The sequence below is a fragment of the Alternaria postmessia genome, assembly GCF_024291825.1.
Source record: "Alternaria postmessia strain BMP 2775 chromosome Unknown scaffold_51, whole genome shotgun sequence".
NCBI lineage: Eukaryota > Fungi > Ascomycota > Dothideomycetes > Pleosporales > Pleosporaceae > Alternaria > Alternaria postmessia.
Genome location: NW_026260124.1, coordinates 37,769 through 54,316, shown reverse-complemented (window position 1 = coordinate 54,316; position 16,548 = coordinate 37,769). Strand labels below are relative to the sequence as shown.

Sequence of the window (16,548 nt, the reverse complement as noted above, 5' to 3'; positions counted from 1 at the left end):
CTACCATCGCCGTTCATGTTGTCGCACGCACTCGAAATCGGGATCCGCAGAGGGACGATATCGAAGCTCGACTCAGAACTCGACTAAATACAGTCAACAAGCAAAAAAGAGAGACGACAGCGAGATCAGATGTTACCGATCTCCTTGACGAAGTCGTCGAGCTCCTTCTTGGTGTCGGCGTATTTCTTGGCCATCTCTTCGTACTTGGTTTCCCACTGGTCGCGGGACTGCTCGAGGGCTTGTACTTTGCGTTCGTAGTGACCGGACTTGACGTCGGTTTGGCGGAGCCTGGGGGGTGACGTGTCAGTGGATGCAGATCAGGGGTAGTAGATAGTGGATAGGAGCAGCGGTAAACGCGGTGAAAGAAGAAAGGGAACGTACTTCTCGTTGAGCTCGCGGATCGTCCTGTCCGATTCCTCAGCTTCTTCCTCGAGAACTTGGATCTTGCGCTGGAGGCTCTCGGCTTGGGTGCCAGCCTGAGCACCTGCACCAGCTTCGTCCTTGTGGATCTTGACTTGCCCCTCAAGCTTCTCAACCTCGCTCTCGAGCACAGAGTTCTTGTGCGTCAGCGAGGTAATCTCCTGCTCCTTCTGTGTGGTCTCGGCTTCGAGGCGCTTGACAGTCGCCTTGAGCTCCTCGGCGCGGGCGCTGCTCTCATCCGCCTCAACGCGGAGAGCTTCCATGCGCTGTACAAAGGGTCAGGTCAGCGTCTACCTTGGTACAGCAGGTGTGCATTGTGGCGTCGGGTACAGCTGGGTACCAAAGAAAGGGGATTTGGCGGGGTATGCGTGGACTCACCTTCTTGATCTGATCCATAGCTGCTGGACGTGTGTAGGGCGGGGTAAAGAAGGGTGTCTGTGGTGTGTTTACAAGTGACGAGAGGCGGACAGCTGCAGGCTATGTAGGGATGTGAAGCGGCGCAGTGTCGAGAGTAGTTGGTGTCTGAGAATTGTCTCCTGCAAGCGGGTGTGCAAGCTGATAATGCGGGCAGGCGCTGCCGAAAGGGACTACCTCCTCCGCCCGGACCCTTTCCAAAGCCCAGACCCTCTTTCCCGCCGCCCTAGCAACCATTGGTAAACACAGGCGCATCGCCGACCCTCATCGCCATTACGAGATAGGAATAACCACGCCGCCCACGACTCGCTCAATGCAACCCCCATAATGACTACGCTCGCAGCAAACGACCAGGAGAACGCCGTCCGCCATCTGCACGCCGCCGCTGCAGGAAAGTCGCTCAATGCCGGCCTCAAGGGCTTCAACGCCAAAACACCCGGAAACAAAGCCCCCAAGACGCCATTCAAGATCCCTCTCAACGACGAAAATGCCGTCGGCAGAGCAGGAAACACCAAGGGCAAGGGCAATGACCTCTTTACCACCAAGACGGGCGGCAAGATAGACGCAAATGCCTTTGTTACGCCAGCCGGTACGACTAGAGACGACAGGCTGCGCAAACCGACAGCTGACGTGTTTAGGTCCACGAACTCGCGCGCCGCTGGGCATGAAGACGACCAACGCCAAGTCTAGGGCCTTCGCAACTCCAGCGCCTCTTTCTTCCGCTGGGAAGACACAGAAACTGAGCCCTCGCATGCGCCGACCCAAAGTCAAGATCCACCAGCCTGAAGTCGCCCAAGAGGACGAAGATGACGTGCCTGAGGTTGAATACATGCCCCCCAAGGAGATTCCGCTCCAAGATGACATGGACGAATTCCTTCCCAAGGACTGGACCATGCCCAAGATCACCAACCAGGACATGGTCCGCGGTATCTGGCAAGCCTACCACAACCCAATCGAGGACGACGGAAGGACCCGTGAGCAGCGCAAGTTTGAGGAGGAGATACAGCAGGGTCGAAAAAAGCGTGATGAGCAAATGGAGAAGGTGCTCGCTGCCCAGATGGCAAAGGACGATGCTGAGACAAAGGAATACTATGGTATCAAGGAGCCAAAGAAGGAGGCGCCCAAGGCACCCGCTGCGCTCAGGACGAGAACGACTGGACCATCGACTATGCGAGCCAGATCTGCAGCTGCCGCTCTCTCTCCGCCATCGAAGCCCAGCTATGCTGCTCCAACCGCAGCTGCAAAGTCGCGTGTGCCCACTGGACTAGTCGCAAGCCGGAAGGGAGCAAAGACTCCTACCCAGCTCACAGCATCTCGTCAAGCATCCGCTGCAGCAGCTTCCAAGAGCACCATCGGCTACGCTCAAGGCCGCGCCGGACGCGCTGCTCCAGCTGCTCGAAAGCCTCTCTCCAACGTTACCAAGCCAGCTCCTTTCTCCGCTGCTTCCCGACCTGCCTCCTCCACCCACATCCGCAGTGCGAGCACCAACACGGGTACCATGCGATCTCGTGGTCCCATGTCTCGTTGCAGCTCTACCGCCACCGACGCTACACTCGTCACACCTCCAGAGGAGGAGGAGGAGCCGCGCCGCACAGCCGAGGATGTTGAGCGTGAGCTGGAGCTATTGCTTCTCTCCCGCTCAGACGACGAGGACGATGATGCGTGGATGAATAGCTTCAACACCCAACTACATGGTGCGGATCCTCTCGAGGAAGATCATGAGAACTTCCAGCTCCAGCTCCCTGAAGGACTTTAGGTTCTGAACTGTGGATGAGCTCAAAAGTTCGGCATGAGCCCTTGAGTCATGTCCGTGGTTGTATTGTATTGGGTTTGGAGTACCGGTATTGGATACCTCTTGTTTATTCGTGAATGATTATCTGGGTCTGCGTGCTATCAGAATCGATTACCATGCGTAATACGTAGTATAACTGTACTTTGTACCGCTACACATATCACTGTCACTACTGCAAATCACTTCTCAAATCACTTCTCGAATCACGTACAACGACATGTCATCAAGGACAGTTGACTAACTGCTTGAAAAAGAGCATTTCATTAAGGCATACCCAACGACTACCAAGGAAGCGACCATGCGTTCAGTCCAACCAACGGTTTGCGCTTGCCTGTATCATGCATAGCATTGCTCTCCGCTCCATTCTTCGTTCATCCAGATCGTTCGTAGCGAAAAACTGCGGAAGACAAGAAAATGGAAAGCCCCTAATATCCACACAGCCCGGGCCGAAAATGCACGCTTCTGGAAATTCCCAGCAGAGAAACACCGTGAATGCGCCATGCTGCTAAAATCAAGAGACACTAATGTGATATGATGAAACGAATTTGAGCGTCGAGGACCGCCGCGTATACGAGTGTTCGTGATATAGTCGTGAAAGAGGACGCAATTTATGGATGCAGTGTGTGGTTGTGTAGATTAGATTTACTTTCTTCATCGCTGCGATGATGCGTGAAGTATTGTGTAGGGAAGTTGGGGTAAACCGCAGTACGCTGTGGACTAGGACTATGTGGAGATGACTTCGTCGACGGCGTACAGATTCTGGTTGAGAATCTTGTTCATGGTGAACATGTGAACGCGGTCCTGTTTGAAGACTGCGCGCATGGCGTCGTCGCATCGAATCTGGCGCTTGTCGGCCGGGTCTTGCAAGTCGCGCTCTTTGACGTACTCCCAAATCTTCTTGACGGTTTGTGGACGCGAGAGCTGTGTTTCGCCTAGGAGTTCAGAAAGGGCTGGGGAAAGAGCCATAGGTTTCTGGGCAGTGGTTAGCTCAATTCGAAATGGTGATATATAGTCACGGAGAATAACTTACGTGGAATCCACCTTTCCGGCTTGGGCTCTTCTTCTCGCCCCCACTCCCTGATGCGATGTCGCTGTCATCCTCGTCTTTGATGCGGGTAGAGCTCTTCTTCTTGGTTTTGGTCTTCTTTGGCGCAGGTGCCTTCCGCTTTGTATTCCCACCGCGTGTCGCCCTACCCATGCGCGCGTTCTCCTCAGCCTGTAATCTCGCCGCGAAAGCTGCATCGTCATCCTCGTCTTTGACTTTGGTTTTCTTAACCTTCTTCTTGGGAGGTGCAACATCTTCAACCTCAGAGAGCACTGACTCGTCATCGCGCGGCGATCGCTTGTTGTGGGAGACGTCGGAGGTGTCGTCGTTGGAGGCCTTTGCGCCGTTCTCGACAGTAGGTATGGGTTCAGAAACCTCGGAGCCGCCGTTCTGCTCGTTGTTGAACTTGTCGAAGCGCTGCATAATGAGCGTGGTGATTTGCTCCTAGTTGTTCATGTCAGGTCATGCCGTCGTATGTCATGTCTAGCTTCAAACCTTCTGCTGCGAAAGGTCATCCTCGACTCTTTCCTGAAGACCCTTCCGTATGCGCTTTGCAGAAATGGTGTTGATGTCGCTGGCGCGTAGGATCTCGTCGATGATGACCGAGTAGGAAGCTTGCACTGCGGCGGGGAGGGGCTCTGCCGCGACACGTTAGAATATAAAGATACGCGTAGGAGGCTTCAAGTGAGTACCTACCTGCCATGGCTGCGATGTTTCCTTACTCCACAGCAAGAGCTCCCACAACTAGCGATGGCACGCTAGGGTAATGATCGCTGCGAGGACCACTCTCGAATCCACTAAGTACCGCGGAGCTCAGATCCAGCTCCGACCTCCGTGGTGGCTATGTCGTGCAAACAAACACAAGCTGGTACCAACGGCTTGGAACCAAAAGTGGGATGTGTGATGCAGGCGTAGGTGATGTATATCAAGTGTCGCGTATGGCGAGCGAGTGGCCAGTCTCTCACTTGGCGACTAGCAATAGTGGTTGCGGTATAACCTTCAAGAGGTGAGAGACAGCCAGCGAAGGTGCAGCCGAGTTGGGTCGGGCGCCTCAAAACGGTAGTTCCGACGTAGCGGGGTCCAGTCAGCGAGAAGCGACGCCAAATTGTGTCGGAAGGGACTCAAAGGTAGAGAAAGATGGCAGGGCAAGTTGGGCGCTGTCGCGGAGATGAACGGGGCAAGAGAACAGGCACTAAGGTTCATGGATGGTTGCAGTATGCGCGACGAGATGTGAAGTTGAATGCACGGGCGCGGTCTAGCTCCAGGTACGGCGCCGACCATGGAGGCTGGGGAACCACGACCATCTCCGTAGTTCGACCCGACAAGAAAACCGAACAAGCCACTCTTGTCCGTCTTCTCCAAGTCATACAAGCACGCACAAATGTCAAAGCCATGTTTTCTGTTCGTGCATCGCATCGTCTGCACCACCGGCGGGCTGCATACTCGCCGAAAGCGGTAATCTACGTATGCCACTAGTTGGGGATCCAACAGCCTCGTTTTCCAATCGTTCCAGTCGACGTCATTTGGACGATCTTGAACCTCTTCACATGACCAGACACCCCACTCCGTACATCTGCTTCTCCACAGCACTCTTGATCTGGTACCAATCCGCTCTTCGTTCTGCAAACTCGTATACTTCCTCTGCTCGAAATATCCCATGATATCGATCCGTGTCTGCGATAATCGTAGCAATCTCCTTAGCTTCCTTTGCGTCGATGAGATATATCTGAGAGAGTTCGCGAAGCGCGGCGAAGTATTGCATGAGAGGCTTGTTGCGTAGTGAGACGATGTAAGCATTGTAAGCGTTCATGTCGCTGTCCAAGTCGATTAGTGCCTGTAGGTCTTATAGAGTATGTGTCGTACCTGATGAGTTTGATAGCGCCATCCACACTAACTCTCTGGCGTTTCAAGTGCTTGCAGAGAGCAGTGAACAAGCGCACACCCACTTCTTGATTGAAAACATCCAGGACATTCTTGTCCGTGCTACCGATGAGCATGTTTGTATGTGACGACACCACCTCCACAATCTTTGTAGCCGTCTGGCTAGGTCCGATATCAGACATCTGCACCTGGCCATTGGGTCCAACAGGGGGATTGAAGTCGGACGGGTGTTGAGTAGTACCACAGAGATACTCCACTTCGTCCATTAGCACATCAATACCCTTGTTGAGACCTGCAGCAACCCGTTCATCCAACATGGCTTCGAACCGCTTTTTCTCCTTGGCAGCAAGACTGAGGAAGTCGTCGCGGTCCGTGAGGTTAGCTGCGACAAGCTCCTGGAGGTAGAATACTTCTACCATCTGCTGGATCAAGTCGCCAACGTTGACAAGCTCCAAGAAGGCTACTAGCGGTGCAACACCCTCTTTACTATGATCCGCTACCTCTCGCGGCTTGTAGTCAGCTAAATGGCTGACAGCCTTATCAAAGCCCAATTTCATATGACGGTTGCCTAGGATCTGGACAAGGTTGATGAAGATCTGCTCAGATTGCTCCTTTGCCTCTTCACCAGACTGACCACCAAGTCTCACAAATCGTGCAGCTCGTTCTAATCCAGACTTAGCCATGTGTGTCAGATTCAGAGCCACCTCAATGCTAAAAAGCGATCGGATGCCTTCCAGCCGAGAATTCATGATTGCTGCTTTGGCGGCAAGCTCGGTCGTCGGAGCTTCGATTCGCGGTGTAGGCGACCGATCGCCCGGAGCTGGGGTACCAATCCTTGAGGTCGGCTCCAGAGTAGTACTGCCATTCACTCCAGACATGTTTTCGGAGGGCTTGCTAGCACTCGACCCGCCAATAGTGGGGAGTACATTGACAGGCATCATGACCACCTTCTTGAACGACGACAAAAAGTCCTGTTTGACAGCTTTCCGGTTGACGTTCGCCATATACAGAGTTTCCGTGCTTTGCTCTTCCTCCATCAGCCGCTTCTCCCAAAGGTCGACCTCTGCAGCCGATTTTCGTTTAAAATAATCTAGTTCCTCCTGTAGATAAAGGTCGATGTGCTGCTCGAAGCAACGAGACACAATGCGCATTGCCTCTTCCCCAAAATCTGGCTTGGATGCTTTGGTAGGATGCAAGGAAACTGCTAGTTGCAATGCTTGCTCATAAACCCCCGCAACCGCTTTGAGATACGCTTCAATGCTTATATCGTGAGCCTCGTCGAACAAAGTTGTGATGTATTCGGCAATGACATCGTCCGCAACACGCTCGAAAAAGGTTTGCAGTACGTCGACCGCAGGAGGGAAGACACGGTCGATGATGCCCGCTTCTTCGTTGAGTGCACTCGCCAATCCTCTGAAGAACTCATGAGATGGTTCCAGCGTCAGAACCTCGTTGCGGAGGCAATCTGCAGGGTCACCGAGCTTCTCCTTTTCCAACATCAATGGGTGGTTGTGAATAAAAGAGTCTAAACATGCCGCGCCTCCGTTCAGAGCCACCAACACTGTAGCAAGTCTCTTCATACGTCCATCGAAGTCTTTCTCTGCATAGCCTTGCTCGAATTCTCTGAGCACAGCGTTTTCAAAAATGCCAGTCATGGTGTCTAGCTTCTCCTCCCGCTGACTCCAACCTTGTGCGTAATCGCTCTTTGCAAAAATCTTGAGCTGCGCCAGCATTTGAGCCTGTTGTTCGGGATCGCGATAAGCCCGAAAGAGTACAGGATCCGTGTGGCTTCTTGACCGCTCCAAGTCATAATAAAATGGGGCCAGTGCGCCGTAGACCTTCCCATACTCTTGTCGTGCCATGCCTCTAATAGAACGCACATTTGACAGAACTTTCACAGCCGCCTGCGGGTCTACAGTGTACGAGCTTGGGGCCAACGTTCCGGAAGATGACAGGGTCATGTCATTGAAGCCCTTGTCCAATGTAGTAGATCGTGGTCTATTTCTGTGTTCTTGCGACTTCCGCAGCATGTCCTCCTCTATTGTGGCATCAAAAAGCGTCATGCTTGTCTTTCCGGGTATACCGTCACCTGGGGGCATCCCGTTGGTGCTACCGTTGAGCGCAACGCCAGATCTACGGGCCTCCTCTGCTCTTTGTGCCTCTAGTTTCTTGCGCATCGATTCATCAAATCTACGCTTTGCTTCGGCCTCATTCCAGCAGCCCATGCTTCTAAGTCTTTGTATCCACCTGGTGTCATCGTACACCATCTCGCGCATGCGTCTCGAGGTGCGTGCGAAGCTGAACATATCGGCGACAGGTAGGTAATCGAGGATGGCATTGATGAGCTCTGTGCTATCCAGTCAGACACACGATACCACACAGCACTGAGTTCATACCGGCTGGTAGTACAGCTTTCGAATCGTCGTTGACCAACTGCGTGGTTCTTAAAGACGCGAGGACGGACTGCTGCGTCTGGGGCACAGCCCGCTTGAAGTTGGACTTGGTTGTCATGGTTTGGATATTACGGTAACGACTGTGTTGGTTGTGTACGAGTGAGTGTATTTCCCATCATCGGGGTTCAGTGATGCTTCGCGTTGTTGCTGCGGGGCGAGGGCTATTCGAAGGGTGGAGCAATGACCGCTGGCGTTTGGCGGCAGGGTCTCGTAGATCTAACATGTCGCAACGATTGATCGCCCGGCAGCTAGAATCTGTCTACAACAACATGACGTAAACAAGTCGAAAATGAATCTATTCACTGCAGAGCTCTCAACTCTGCATGTTGAGAAGACCTTGGTGAGAGGCATAGCTGCACTTCATGACCTGGAGCATGGGCGCGCACGCGATCTCGAACCGGAGCGCAAAACAACACGTTGAAGGCATGGAAGAGACTAGGAGTCGGCTGCAGCCACCACCGCAGTAAGACCTGAGGATGCATAATTCTATGGAGATGGTCTGATAGGCAAGTAAAGCCGTCGAGATGGAGCTTCTCCTGAGGCGAGGCTCAGTGCACATGTGCAGTCAGCGGTTGTGTCAACCTGAACTGTGTATGCTTTGAACAGCACTCTGTCTCGTCGTATGTATGGCGGCCGTGCGCGTATAGGATGAGTTGCGCGATTTACGAGATGGGTGTCTCCGCGAATAGACATCAAGCTCTCTAATGTTTAACACTCAACATGCCTGGCTACAAGCGCAACGCAAATCATGAGTTACAGCCAAGCTGGCTGCCTCCTGGTCTGGAATTACTCAAACAGACTCAAAGTCTCCCCAGCCAAGCCTTCCGTAGTTGAGATCGTCGCAGATCTTGTTGCTATTGTAGGACAAGGCGCGCGTGGTACCCGAAAGGTTATAGCCCCTAGGCTTGGAGGACTACCACCACTGCACCGTCCTTTGTGCTCGACTCAGACTTTGTGAGCTCTGGCAGTGCAGCCGAGATGCTGAGTGGCAATCTGGGAGGACCTCGGAGGCTCTGTCCGTAACTTGGTATTACTTGCACGCAGAGGCGAAGAGGTCCTTCAGCAGGCAAAAGACGTCCTGCTTTCAGGGGCACTGCAGGGCGACCTGTAGGGCTTTCCCAGACATATTGCAACAGCAACTGAGTGGTTGAAGACTGTGTGTGCTGATTATTGGTGAAGGGCATCGGGGCGCAGTCGGCCAGTGAGGCAGTCGGGCACACTGGGAGGGCGCGCGACGGTCGCGACCACGGGCGACGCGACGACGCGTAAAGTTCCCTGTCTTGGGCTCGACCACTTGTGCAGTCTGTCATCCGCAAAAGGGATGAAACGGAGACCCTGGCTGGCTGTCTCTCTGGCTGACGAAGGCTCTTGAGACGTCAGTGTGAGCACACTCCAGGTGTGTACCTGCGTCTCCGAACGCGGGCCGACCGATCCAGACCTAGCGCGGACTGGCGGCGTGGCTCGAATGAACGTGACAGCGTGTCTGGGAGCCGCATCCGAGAGCCTCGTGATCTTGTGTGGCCAGCGCATGTGGCTCTGGTGGCCCGGGCATGGGCTGAGACGCGGTGACGCGCTGTCCCTATGACGGCATAACGGCTGTTCGGCGAAGCATGCAGAAGGCGTCTAGAAACCGCTTATGAAAGGTTGTGAAGGGTTGGTGCTGGGTTTCGGGCCTCGACGCGCAGGGATGTGGAGAGTGAAGCAGCGAATGGGTTCGGCTTCCGCAGCTTCTAGTCTCCCAGGACCTTCCTCACACACGCGCGACAGCTTATGTTATCAGGCACGGATGCCAGGCTTGTCGACGACTCTTTGAGACACCGGGTCGACGAGGCGGCGGCACGATTGGCTGTTTCACGTGGAATTGTGGGGATGACAGCTCTGTCTTGTTCCATCCCCTTTCAGACGCCGTCCAAGAGTCATCCCAGAGAAGCAATGTGCAATTGCTTCACTTCCAGTTGGTTGTGCTTGCAATACGTACCGAAGGGCCACGTACGGGGACTGGGTGCCCTTCTGGCCCGTCCGTTGCCCCGTGGATCATGGAGGACACGGCCAAGGTAGACGTCAGTATCATGAGTTACTGGAGGACCATGACTTCAGAAGTTAAATATATATGTCCCAGCATTCGGTCCACTGTCACAAGTACTGACACTCCTGTTGCACCGCTACCATACAAAGCCGCGTTTGTGAATCTTAAAGTCTCACACATAGTCTCACTTCTACCCACTCATAAGCACGCGTGCACCAATCCGAACACCGCCCCCTACCACAATCAACACTACCACATCAATCCAAATCCAAATCCAGCAACATGTTGTTCGCCATCTCCAGACCCAAGATTCCTGGTGAGACCCAGCCTCTTGATGGTGGTCGTAAGTCATTCCCAAAAGTATGGTCATTGAGTTCCTTTGCTAACTGCCACAACAGGCAAGCCGCTACCCCAGTCCGACAAATGAAAGAAAGGCTGCGCCTTCTCAACCAATCAGCCACCACCAACGCCAATCTCCTGCATTTTGGGCACACCATACGTTCTGTTTCGGAAACCGATTTCGCATTCGTCACCACGATCGAAAAAAGCACCTCAGCATGTTGCAGTGCAACAGCGTCGCTTTTGTTTCGCAACCCGGCAGTTGTTCCCCTGGCCCCCGTCTGCCCTGTTAGCCGGCCCGAGATGCACCATCGTCAAGATGCGAGTGCGAGGCGCAGCACCACAGCGTCGACCGATTGGGAGAATGCTGCCACGGGCTGTGTTTACTCCGGTCAATGACAATGGGCACAAGAGTCATCAAAAACACGACCTGGGGCTATTACTTATCGATGGGCTCAAACTTGCAAAAAGATGCCTGGAGTGCCTTGAGTGCGCCGTGCCGCGGTGTGGCTCTTCGACTGCGGCTGTGCAAGCACCATGTGCTCGCGAACTTCACCAGCCCAACTAGGCACCAAACATTGGTTCACCATTTACGGACCCCAATGGCCGCTTTTCTGCCTGGAGATTCTGCCCTAGCCCGCAATTCGAGTCCCTCACCGTGGCTCTGCTGCTAATCGGCGGTGACTAAAGGAGTCACCCTCGGGGTGGACAGGGCTGTTAGCCTTCTAGAAGGACGCTAGAACGAATTGCAGCCTGGTTGTCGCCTTGATCGTCAGGACACACCCAATGAGCTATTCAATCTCCTGCTCTCGTGGCGCAGTCATGGTTCTTTTGACATGGAATTGAATCACCGGAGCAGATTAATCTCAACCGTTTCTGCGTCATAGCCTGAAAGAAGGCAGTCATTGCCTGTTCCTGGAAAGAATTGAGGCTACGACAGGCCTCAGGATGTAGATAGTTATATACTAGAGCGCCTCTCTGAGGTGTGAAACATCATAATCACAATTCAACCTTCAGATCTGCCTGCATACCACATATCATTCACAGCCCGCAACCTTCAGCAACGCCCATCTATCACATATCTCGACCAACCCACATATACATCTATCCCACAACCACCATGAGACTTGTACAGAACAACGATCTCGCCTACTTCGAACCCCAACCCCGTGACGGTGGAGCGCCAAACCCAAGCGCAAGACTATCTTCCCCAATGATGCTCTTCAAGGCACCAAAAGATGGCAGCCAGCCACGCGATGGCGGCTAAGAGACTTCGAGTTGACTTCAGTGTGTAACCCGTCTCTTGAATTATACCACACTCAGTCTAACATAACCCAGATAACGACTCCAATTCTCCATCCAACTAGACGACTCGGTTCCATCCCATCATCCTTCTCCAAATGGGATCCGATCGGGTTGACGGACGCCTACGCCAACAACTCCTCTCGGCTTTGGGCACAACCGACTATCATTACCGCATATTTTCACCTCCGCCTCAATTTCTACCTCGAGGCCGACCTGTTACATTATTTCGTACTTTCAGCTGCATCTCAAGCGTTTGAGGCTTTCCTTTTTGTGTACAACAACAGACTGTACAATGGGCATGATAGCGATATCTTTTCTGGGATTCTAGACGGCGTTTTTCCTAAATACGGAGCAATCCTATAGCATTGGCCATCGCTTTGGCGCCTTCCGAGCCAGGCAGATAAGGATTGCGTTGCAGCATTACTGGACTTTGTTCCGTACAACATGTATCATAGAATAGATAATGGGTGGCATAGTAGTGTGGCCTTTACGAATACAAACCACGAAGTTTGAAGAAGCTGAACCATCCAATATGGCGTATCGCGGACGTGATCGGGGTATTGGAGATGAGTTCAAGTCGATGGGATTGTCGAGGAAGAAGATAGATGGGGCGTTTGCATTCGCGTATCTGCAACTTACCCCACGCTGCCGCCTGCCCTAAGCCTTGGCAAAGATAATGGGATTACATGCGTAGATGCACCTGCATGCCTGCTTCTTCCCCCCATGGGTGCGAGCAAGATATATATGAGCGAACGCGTCGCAAGCAAGCCTCCAGGCAACCTTCAAATCTTCCGATGCGACACCTGACCCCCTCTTCACAGACTTGCAGAATTCGTCGTTGGATTCGAAGATGACGTTCTCCCGCCCATAGTGCTTCGATTTGCGGACCCCGCAGCAGCAACTAGACGTTAGTCACAGAAACCCAAAAACAGAGTCACGCACGCGCACAGCATGGAGTTTTTCACGGCTCAGAAAGCAACGTGCCGCCTAGTCGACCAGAAAGAGCACCGTCGGCGCGTCGTGCCCAGGCGCGAGTAGACTACTGGTGCTTAACCGCGATGGTGTTCAAGGGAACACGATCTGCTGGCGCGCAAAAACGGAGCACAGTCCTTGAAAGTCTTGCCCTTGCGCCTGGCTTGCTGCTCGCGGAAGAGCCAAGAGCACGGTCAATATAAGAAGTGTTGTGACTGCCATCGCGTCATCACTTGGGCCTTTGTTCAATCTCCTCCGCCTTGGCCAAGTGAACACCGCGACTTCACCACTGTTTGCGCCGCCGAACACGCTCCTGCAAAAGTAGCCTGCTGTCCTTCGTATTCCCAGAAACCTACCTCAAAGAAACTCGAGCACCATGACTACTCGGCCAAACGAATACCAGCGCGTTGCGTCGCATGGGCGCGGAGGTGCTGGTGAGTCCCTGCTTTCCTTCACATCTTGAAGCGCAAATCCACAATACCTGGGTCATCAGCTAGGCCTGCACATCTTTGTAGCGCGAATGCGCGTCCAAGAACTACCGCATGTGGTCAGGCAGTCAACGTCCCTCATGAAGCGCTCTACAAATATTTGCCAATTTCTGCTTTTGATCGACTACTAACGTACCAAGGCAACATCGCAAAAGACGACCCTACCAATTACCCAAAGCCTGAGGACCTCGTCACCCCAACGCTCAAGTCGGACAAATACACCACCGGCCGAGGTGGCACTGGCAACATGGCGAAGAACGATCCCCAGCACCCTGAACTTGCACGCGCTGCTCAGGACGTCGAAAGTAAACCTCATCCAGAACCCCAAGGTCCCAAACACTACGGTCGTGGAGGTGCCGCAAACATTATCGGCGACGCACAACCTGCGCAACGAAAGAGTGCCGAGGCTAAGCGCAAGAGCGAGGACTCTAAGCGCGAGGATAACGGAAAGGGCCTGCTCGGCAAGGGCAAAGACTTGTTGAACAAGCTGGGCAAGAAATAGGCCTGATCACACTCATGGTCGGCGAATGATGCTACATTGTGGAACATGGTTCACACGAGCTGCCCTGGAGCCGCTGACGGGGCTTTCGGTTTCTTTATATGGTTCATGATATCCCAGGAGGTGTAAAGCTTTCTAGTAGACAGAGGAGTTGGTGGTATATCTTATTGTAACGCGGGAAAATGTCCGACTGGCACATGTTAGTCAATCGCTTCATTGTCTTCTTGATGGCTATGCCTGACAGGCCGTTTCTTCGATGTGTAAGGCTCCTGTACTGATCTTCTTAGAAAGGCGCTCTTACCCGTGATATCATAGGATGCCAGTTGGGCTTCCATTCAAGCTAAACATGCTGCTGGAACTTCGTGGGTGGCTTGAGTATGCCGCATCATCATATGTCCCGATTACATCACTCTTACGGCATTTCCACCGTGGGCACACCAGAGCTCGCACACTGCTGCTTGCTTTTCTCACGAAAGCTAGCAATCCCGACAGTTTGTCTTTTCTCAAAAGGGATAATGCTCTGATAGGACAGTGCCGCTTATTATCCACGGAAGGCCCATAAAGGGTCCTCGGCAACAAGCAAGCGTCATGCGGGGGGATTTGCGACATCCACCCACAGCGGGTCCTCGTCCTCCCGTGGTTACATCGAGACCTCGCAAACCCGCGTGTGGCACACGTTCAATCTCCAAGTATTCTTCTCAATCATTGTCGTGTAATATCCAGCGAAAAACATCTGAACCTAATTGCCGAGATCAGCATATGCACGTACGAGCCGTCTCTGCAAACGTGGAATAAGAATAACCCACTCCACTCGCGCTCAACTCCGGTTCCCGATGGCTCGGTAAGCTATCAACGCAGTCCGCCGCTCATACATCACCTGTTAGGGTCTTTCCGTTATGGAGGGTCGTCCGATCGCTATGCTGTGGCTGCAGCTAATGCCTCACAGCAGCTCACATGAGGTACGCGCTTTGGCGGGGTGTAAGAAAGTGACGTAGAGCGGCCAGCATACTCCGAACACGAGGAAAGATTGTCGACAAGAATACTCATCATGGAATCTCTGGGATTGTTGTATCATATATGGAAGAGGCAGAAAAACACGCAGCACACAAGCCAGTTCGCATGGAGCATCCTTACTCACCCACCCTCCCGAGGTCTTCTGTATGCATAGCATCGGTACTATGCCAGCTCCAGGCCTTCTTCCGCTTCACACCGTCCATTCGTAGATAAGTGACCCTGGTGAGCGGCAATGGACCTACCTAGCATGCGCTCTTGTCCGAGAGCGTGAGCCTTGGAATCTTAGGGATGATGACACCCACTCCACCACACCGTATCTGCATAGGTAATGTGGTTCGTTCAGGCTGCGACAATTACGCCTGACTCCACGACGTGGTCTGTCACTATTGGTCTGGGAGAATCTTTGCGCAGCCTTCGCCTTCCAGACCGTTTTCTTTTTGTTAGCTAAACATGTCATTCGGCTCATGGCAGGCTGGGTGTCGGCTTATGTCTTAAAGTTGCGGCACGTCCCGCCGGTGTGGCTTACTGGCTCTATATACTTGCCTGCTTTCTGCAATTCTTTGTTGTTGTGTACAAATTCGACCCTCAGCACTAGTAGAACACCAGATTCGCCATCGCTCAGTAAAACATGTCAACTACTACGACGGAAATGGAGACAGAGACCTACGTGGATACCTGGGTTCACTACCACGATGGCGGTGTCCCTGGTCGAAGACCAGTCCTCAAAGGCATCGATGCCAAAGAAACTTTCAACGAACTACCTAAGATCGACTTTCAACGCATATACTCAGACAACCTTGAGGATAGGAAAGAGCTGGCCAGAGAAGTCGGCGCCGCGTGTCGAGATATTGGATTCTTCTATGCAGTAAATCATGGAGTGGATGATGACATATTGGAGGGCACATTCGATGCATTGAAGGAGTACTTTGCACTACCGACAGACGTCAAGATGGAGACTCACAATCAAAAGACTGAGAAGTTCAGAGGTTACGAAGCTTTTCTCGAAGGAAAGCTTGATCCAAGTACACGAGGAGGTAACGTCTTTAGTGGCTCTATCTAAAACAGCTTGTCTCTCTAACAACAGCATCTAGATCTCAAGGAAGGCTTTCTAATGGGGGAAGACTTTACAGACGAAGAGCAATTATCCCTCGTCTCCTCCTTGCCCCCCTCCCCACAAACCTCACGCAACCAATGGCCCACCCACCCCTCAGCCCTCTTCTGGCGCCCCGCAATCTATCGCTACTACAAAGCCATGTTCGAATTCAGCAAACGCATGCTCCACATCTTTGCACTCGCTCTCGATCTCCCCGAAGACTACTTCGATACCATAACAACGCACCCCATGACCAACGTGCGCGCTGTCCACTACCCACCTCAAGAACGGCAGAGCGACGTGGGCATTGGCGCACATACAGACTTTTGCTGGTTCACGCTCGTCTGCCAGTCCAAAACCGCCTACCCGGCCCTCGAAGTGCTGAACGGAAATGGTATCTGGGTCCCCGTACACCCACAGCCCAACACATTTGTTGTCAACATTGCCGATTTCTTGAAGTTGGTCACGGGGGGCTCATGGCAGAGTACTGTGCATAGAGTAAGGAATATCGGTGGCGAGGAGAGATATAGCATGCCTTTCTTTTTTAGTCCGAACGAAGACGCAAAGGTCAGTGTTGTGCCGCATCTGAGGGAAGAGGGTGTCCGGTATGATGAATTTGGTGTTGGCGAGTATTTTCAGAAGAGGTTGGATATTGATCGGAGGACCCATTTGGACGGGGATGTTGAGAAGACGGAGAAGAAAGAAGAGAAGAGACCAACGAGGGAGAGGAAGGACAGTGGACTTTAAATATGCGAGCGTCTTTTGGGGGGTAACGAGACAATTTGCAAAGTGTATTTCGGCCTTTAG

At 52.9% G+C, this 16,548-nt stretch overlaps 6 protein-coding genes across 6 annotated transcripts; 3 read left to right on the top strand and 3 right to left on the bottom strand.

Moving 5' to 3' along the window:
* Window positions 1–125: 125 nt before the first annotated feature.
* On the bottom strand, window positions 126–816 carry J4E82_007468 (uncharacterized protein; the record flags this gene model as incomplete). Its single annotated transcript, XM_051733712.1, has 3 exons — window positions 126–288; window positions 382–686; window positions 799–816. 3 exons carry the CDS (start codon window positions 814–816, stop codon window positions 126–128), a joined length of 486 nt encoding a protein of 161 aa, XP_051586492.1.
* Window positions 817–1,161: 345 nt separating this feature from the next.
* Window positions 1,162–2,590, top strand: J4E82_007467 (uncharacterized protein; the record flags this gene model as incomplete). The annotated part of the gene is made up of 2 exons (XM_051733711.1): window positions 1,162–1,423; window positions 1,473–2,590. The coding sequence occupies 2 exons, from the start codon at window positions 1,162–1,164 to the stop codon at window positions 2,588–2,590; spliced, it is 1,380 nt and encodes a 459-aa protein (XP_051586491.1).
* A 759-nt stretch (window positions 2,591–3,349) lies between these two features.
* On the bottom strand, window positions 3,350–4,374 carry J4E82_007466 (uncharacterized protein; the record flags this gene model as incomplete). Its single annotated transcript, XM_051733710.1, has 4 exons — window positions 3,350–3,598; window positions 3,657–4,115; window positions 4,167–4,309; window positions 4,368–4,374. The coding sequence occupies 4 exons, from the start codon at window positions 4,372–4,374 to the stop codon at window positions 3,350–3,352; spliced, it is 858 nt and encodes a 285-aa protein (XP_051586490.1).
* An 840-nt stretch (window positions 4,375–5,214) lies between these two features.
* J4E82_007465 (uncharacterized protein) lies at window positions 5,215–8,063 on the bottom strand (the record flags this gene model as incomplete). Its single annotated transcript, XM_051733709.1, has 3 exons — window positions 5,215–5,485; window positions 5,535–7,899; window positions 7,949–8,063. The coding sequence occupies 3 exons, from the start codon at window positions 8,061–8,063 to the stop codon at window positions 5,215–5,217; spliced, it is 2,751 nt and encodes a 916-aa protein (XP_051586489.1).
* A 4,960-nt stretch (window positions 8,064–13,023) lies between these two features.
* On the top strand, window positions 13,024–13,637 carry J4E82_007464 (uncharacterized protein; the record flags this gene model as incomplete). The annotated part of the gene is made up of 2 exons (XM_051733708.1): window positions 13,024–13,081; window positions 13,276–13,637. 2 exons carry the CDS (start codon window positions 13,024–13,026, stop codon window positions 13,635–13,637), a joined length of 420 nt encoding a protein of 139 aa, XP_051586488.1.
* Window positions 13,638–15,276: 1,639 nt separating this feature from the next.
* On the top strand, window positions 15,277–16,488 carry J4E82_007463 (uncharacterized protein; the record flags this gene model as incomplete). Its single annotated transcript, XM_051733707.1, has 2 exons — window positions 15,277–15,682; window positions 15,740–16,488. 2 exons carry the CDS (start codon window positions 15,277–15,279, stop codon window positions 16,486–16,488), a joined length of 1,155 nt encoding a protein of 384 aa, XP_051586487.1.
* Window positions 16,489–16,548: the final 60 nt, after the last annotated feature.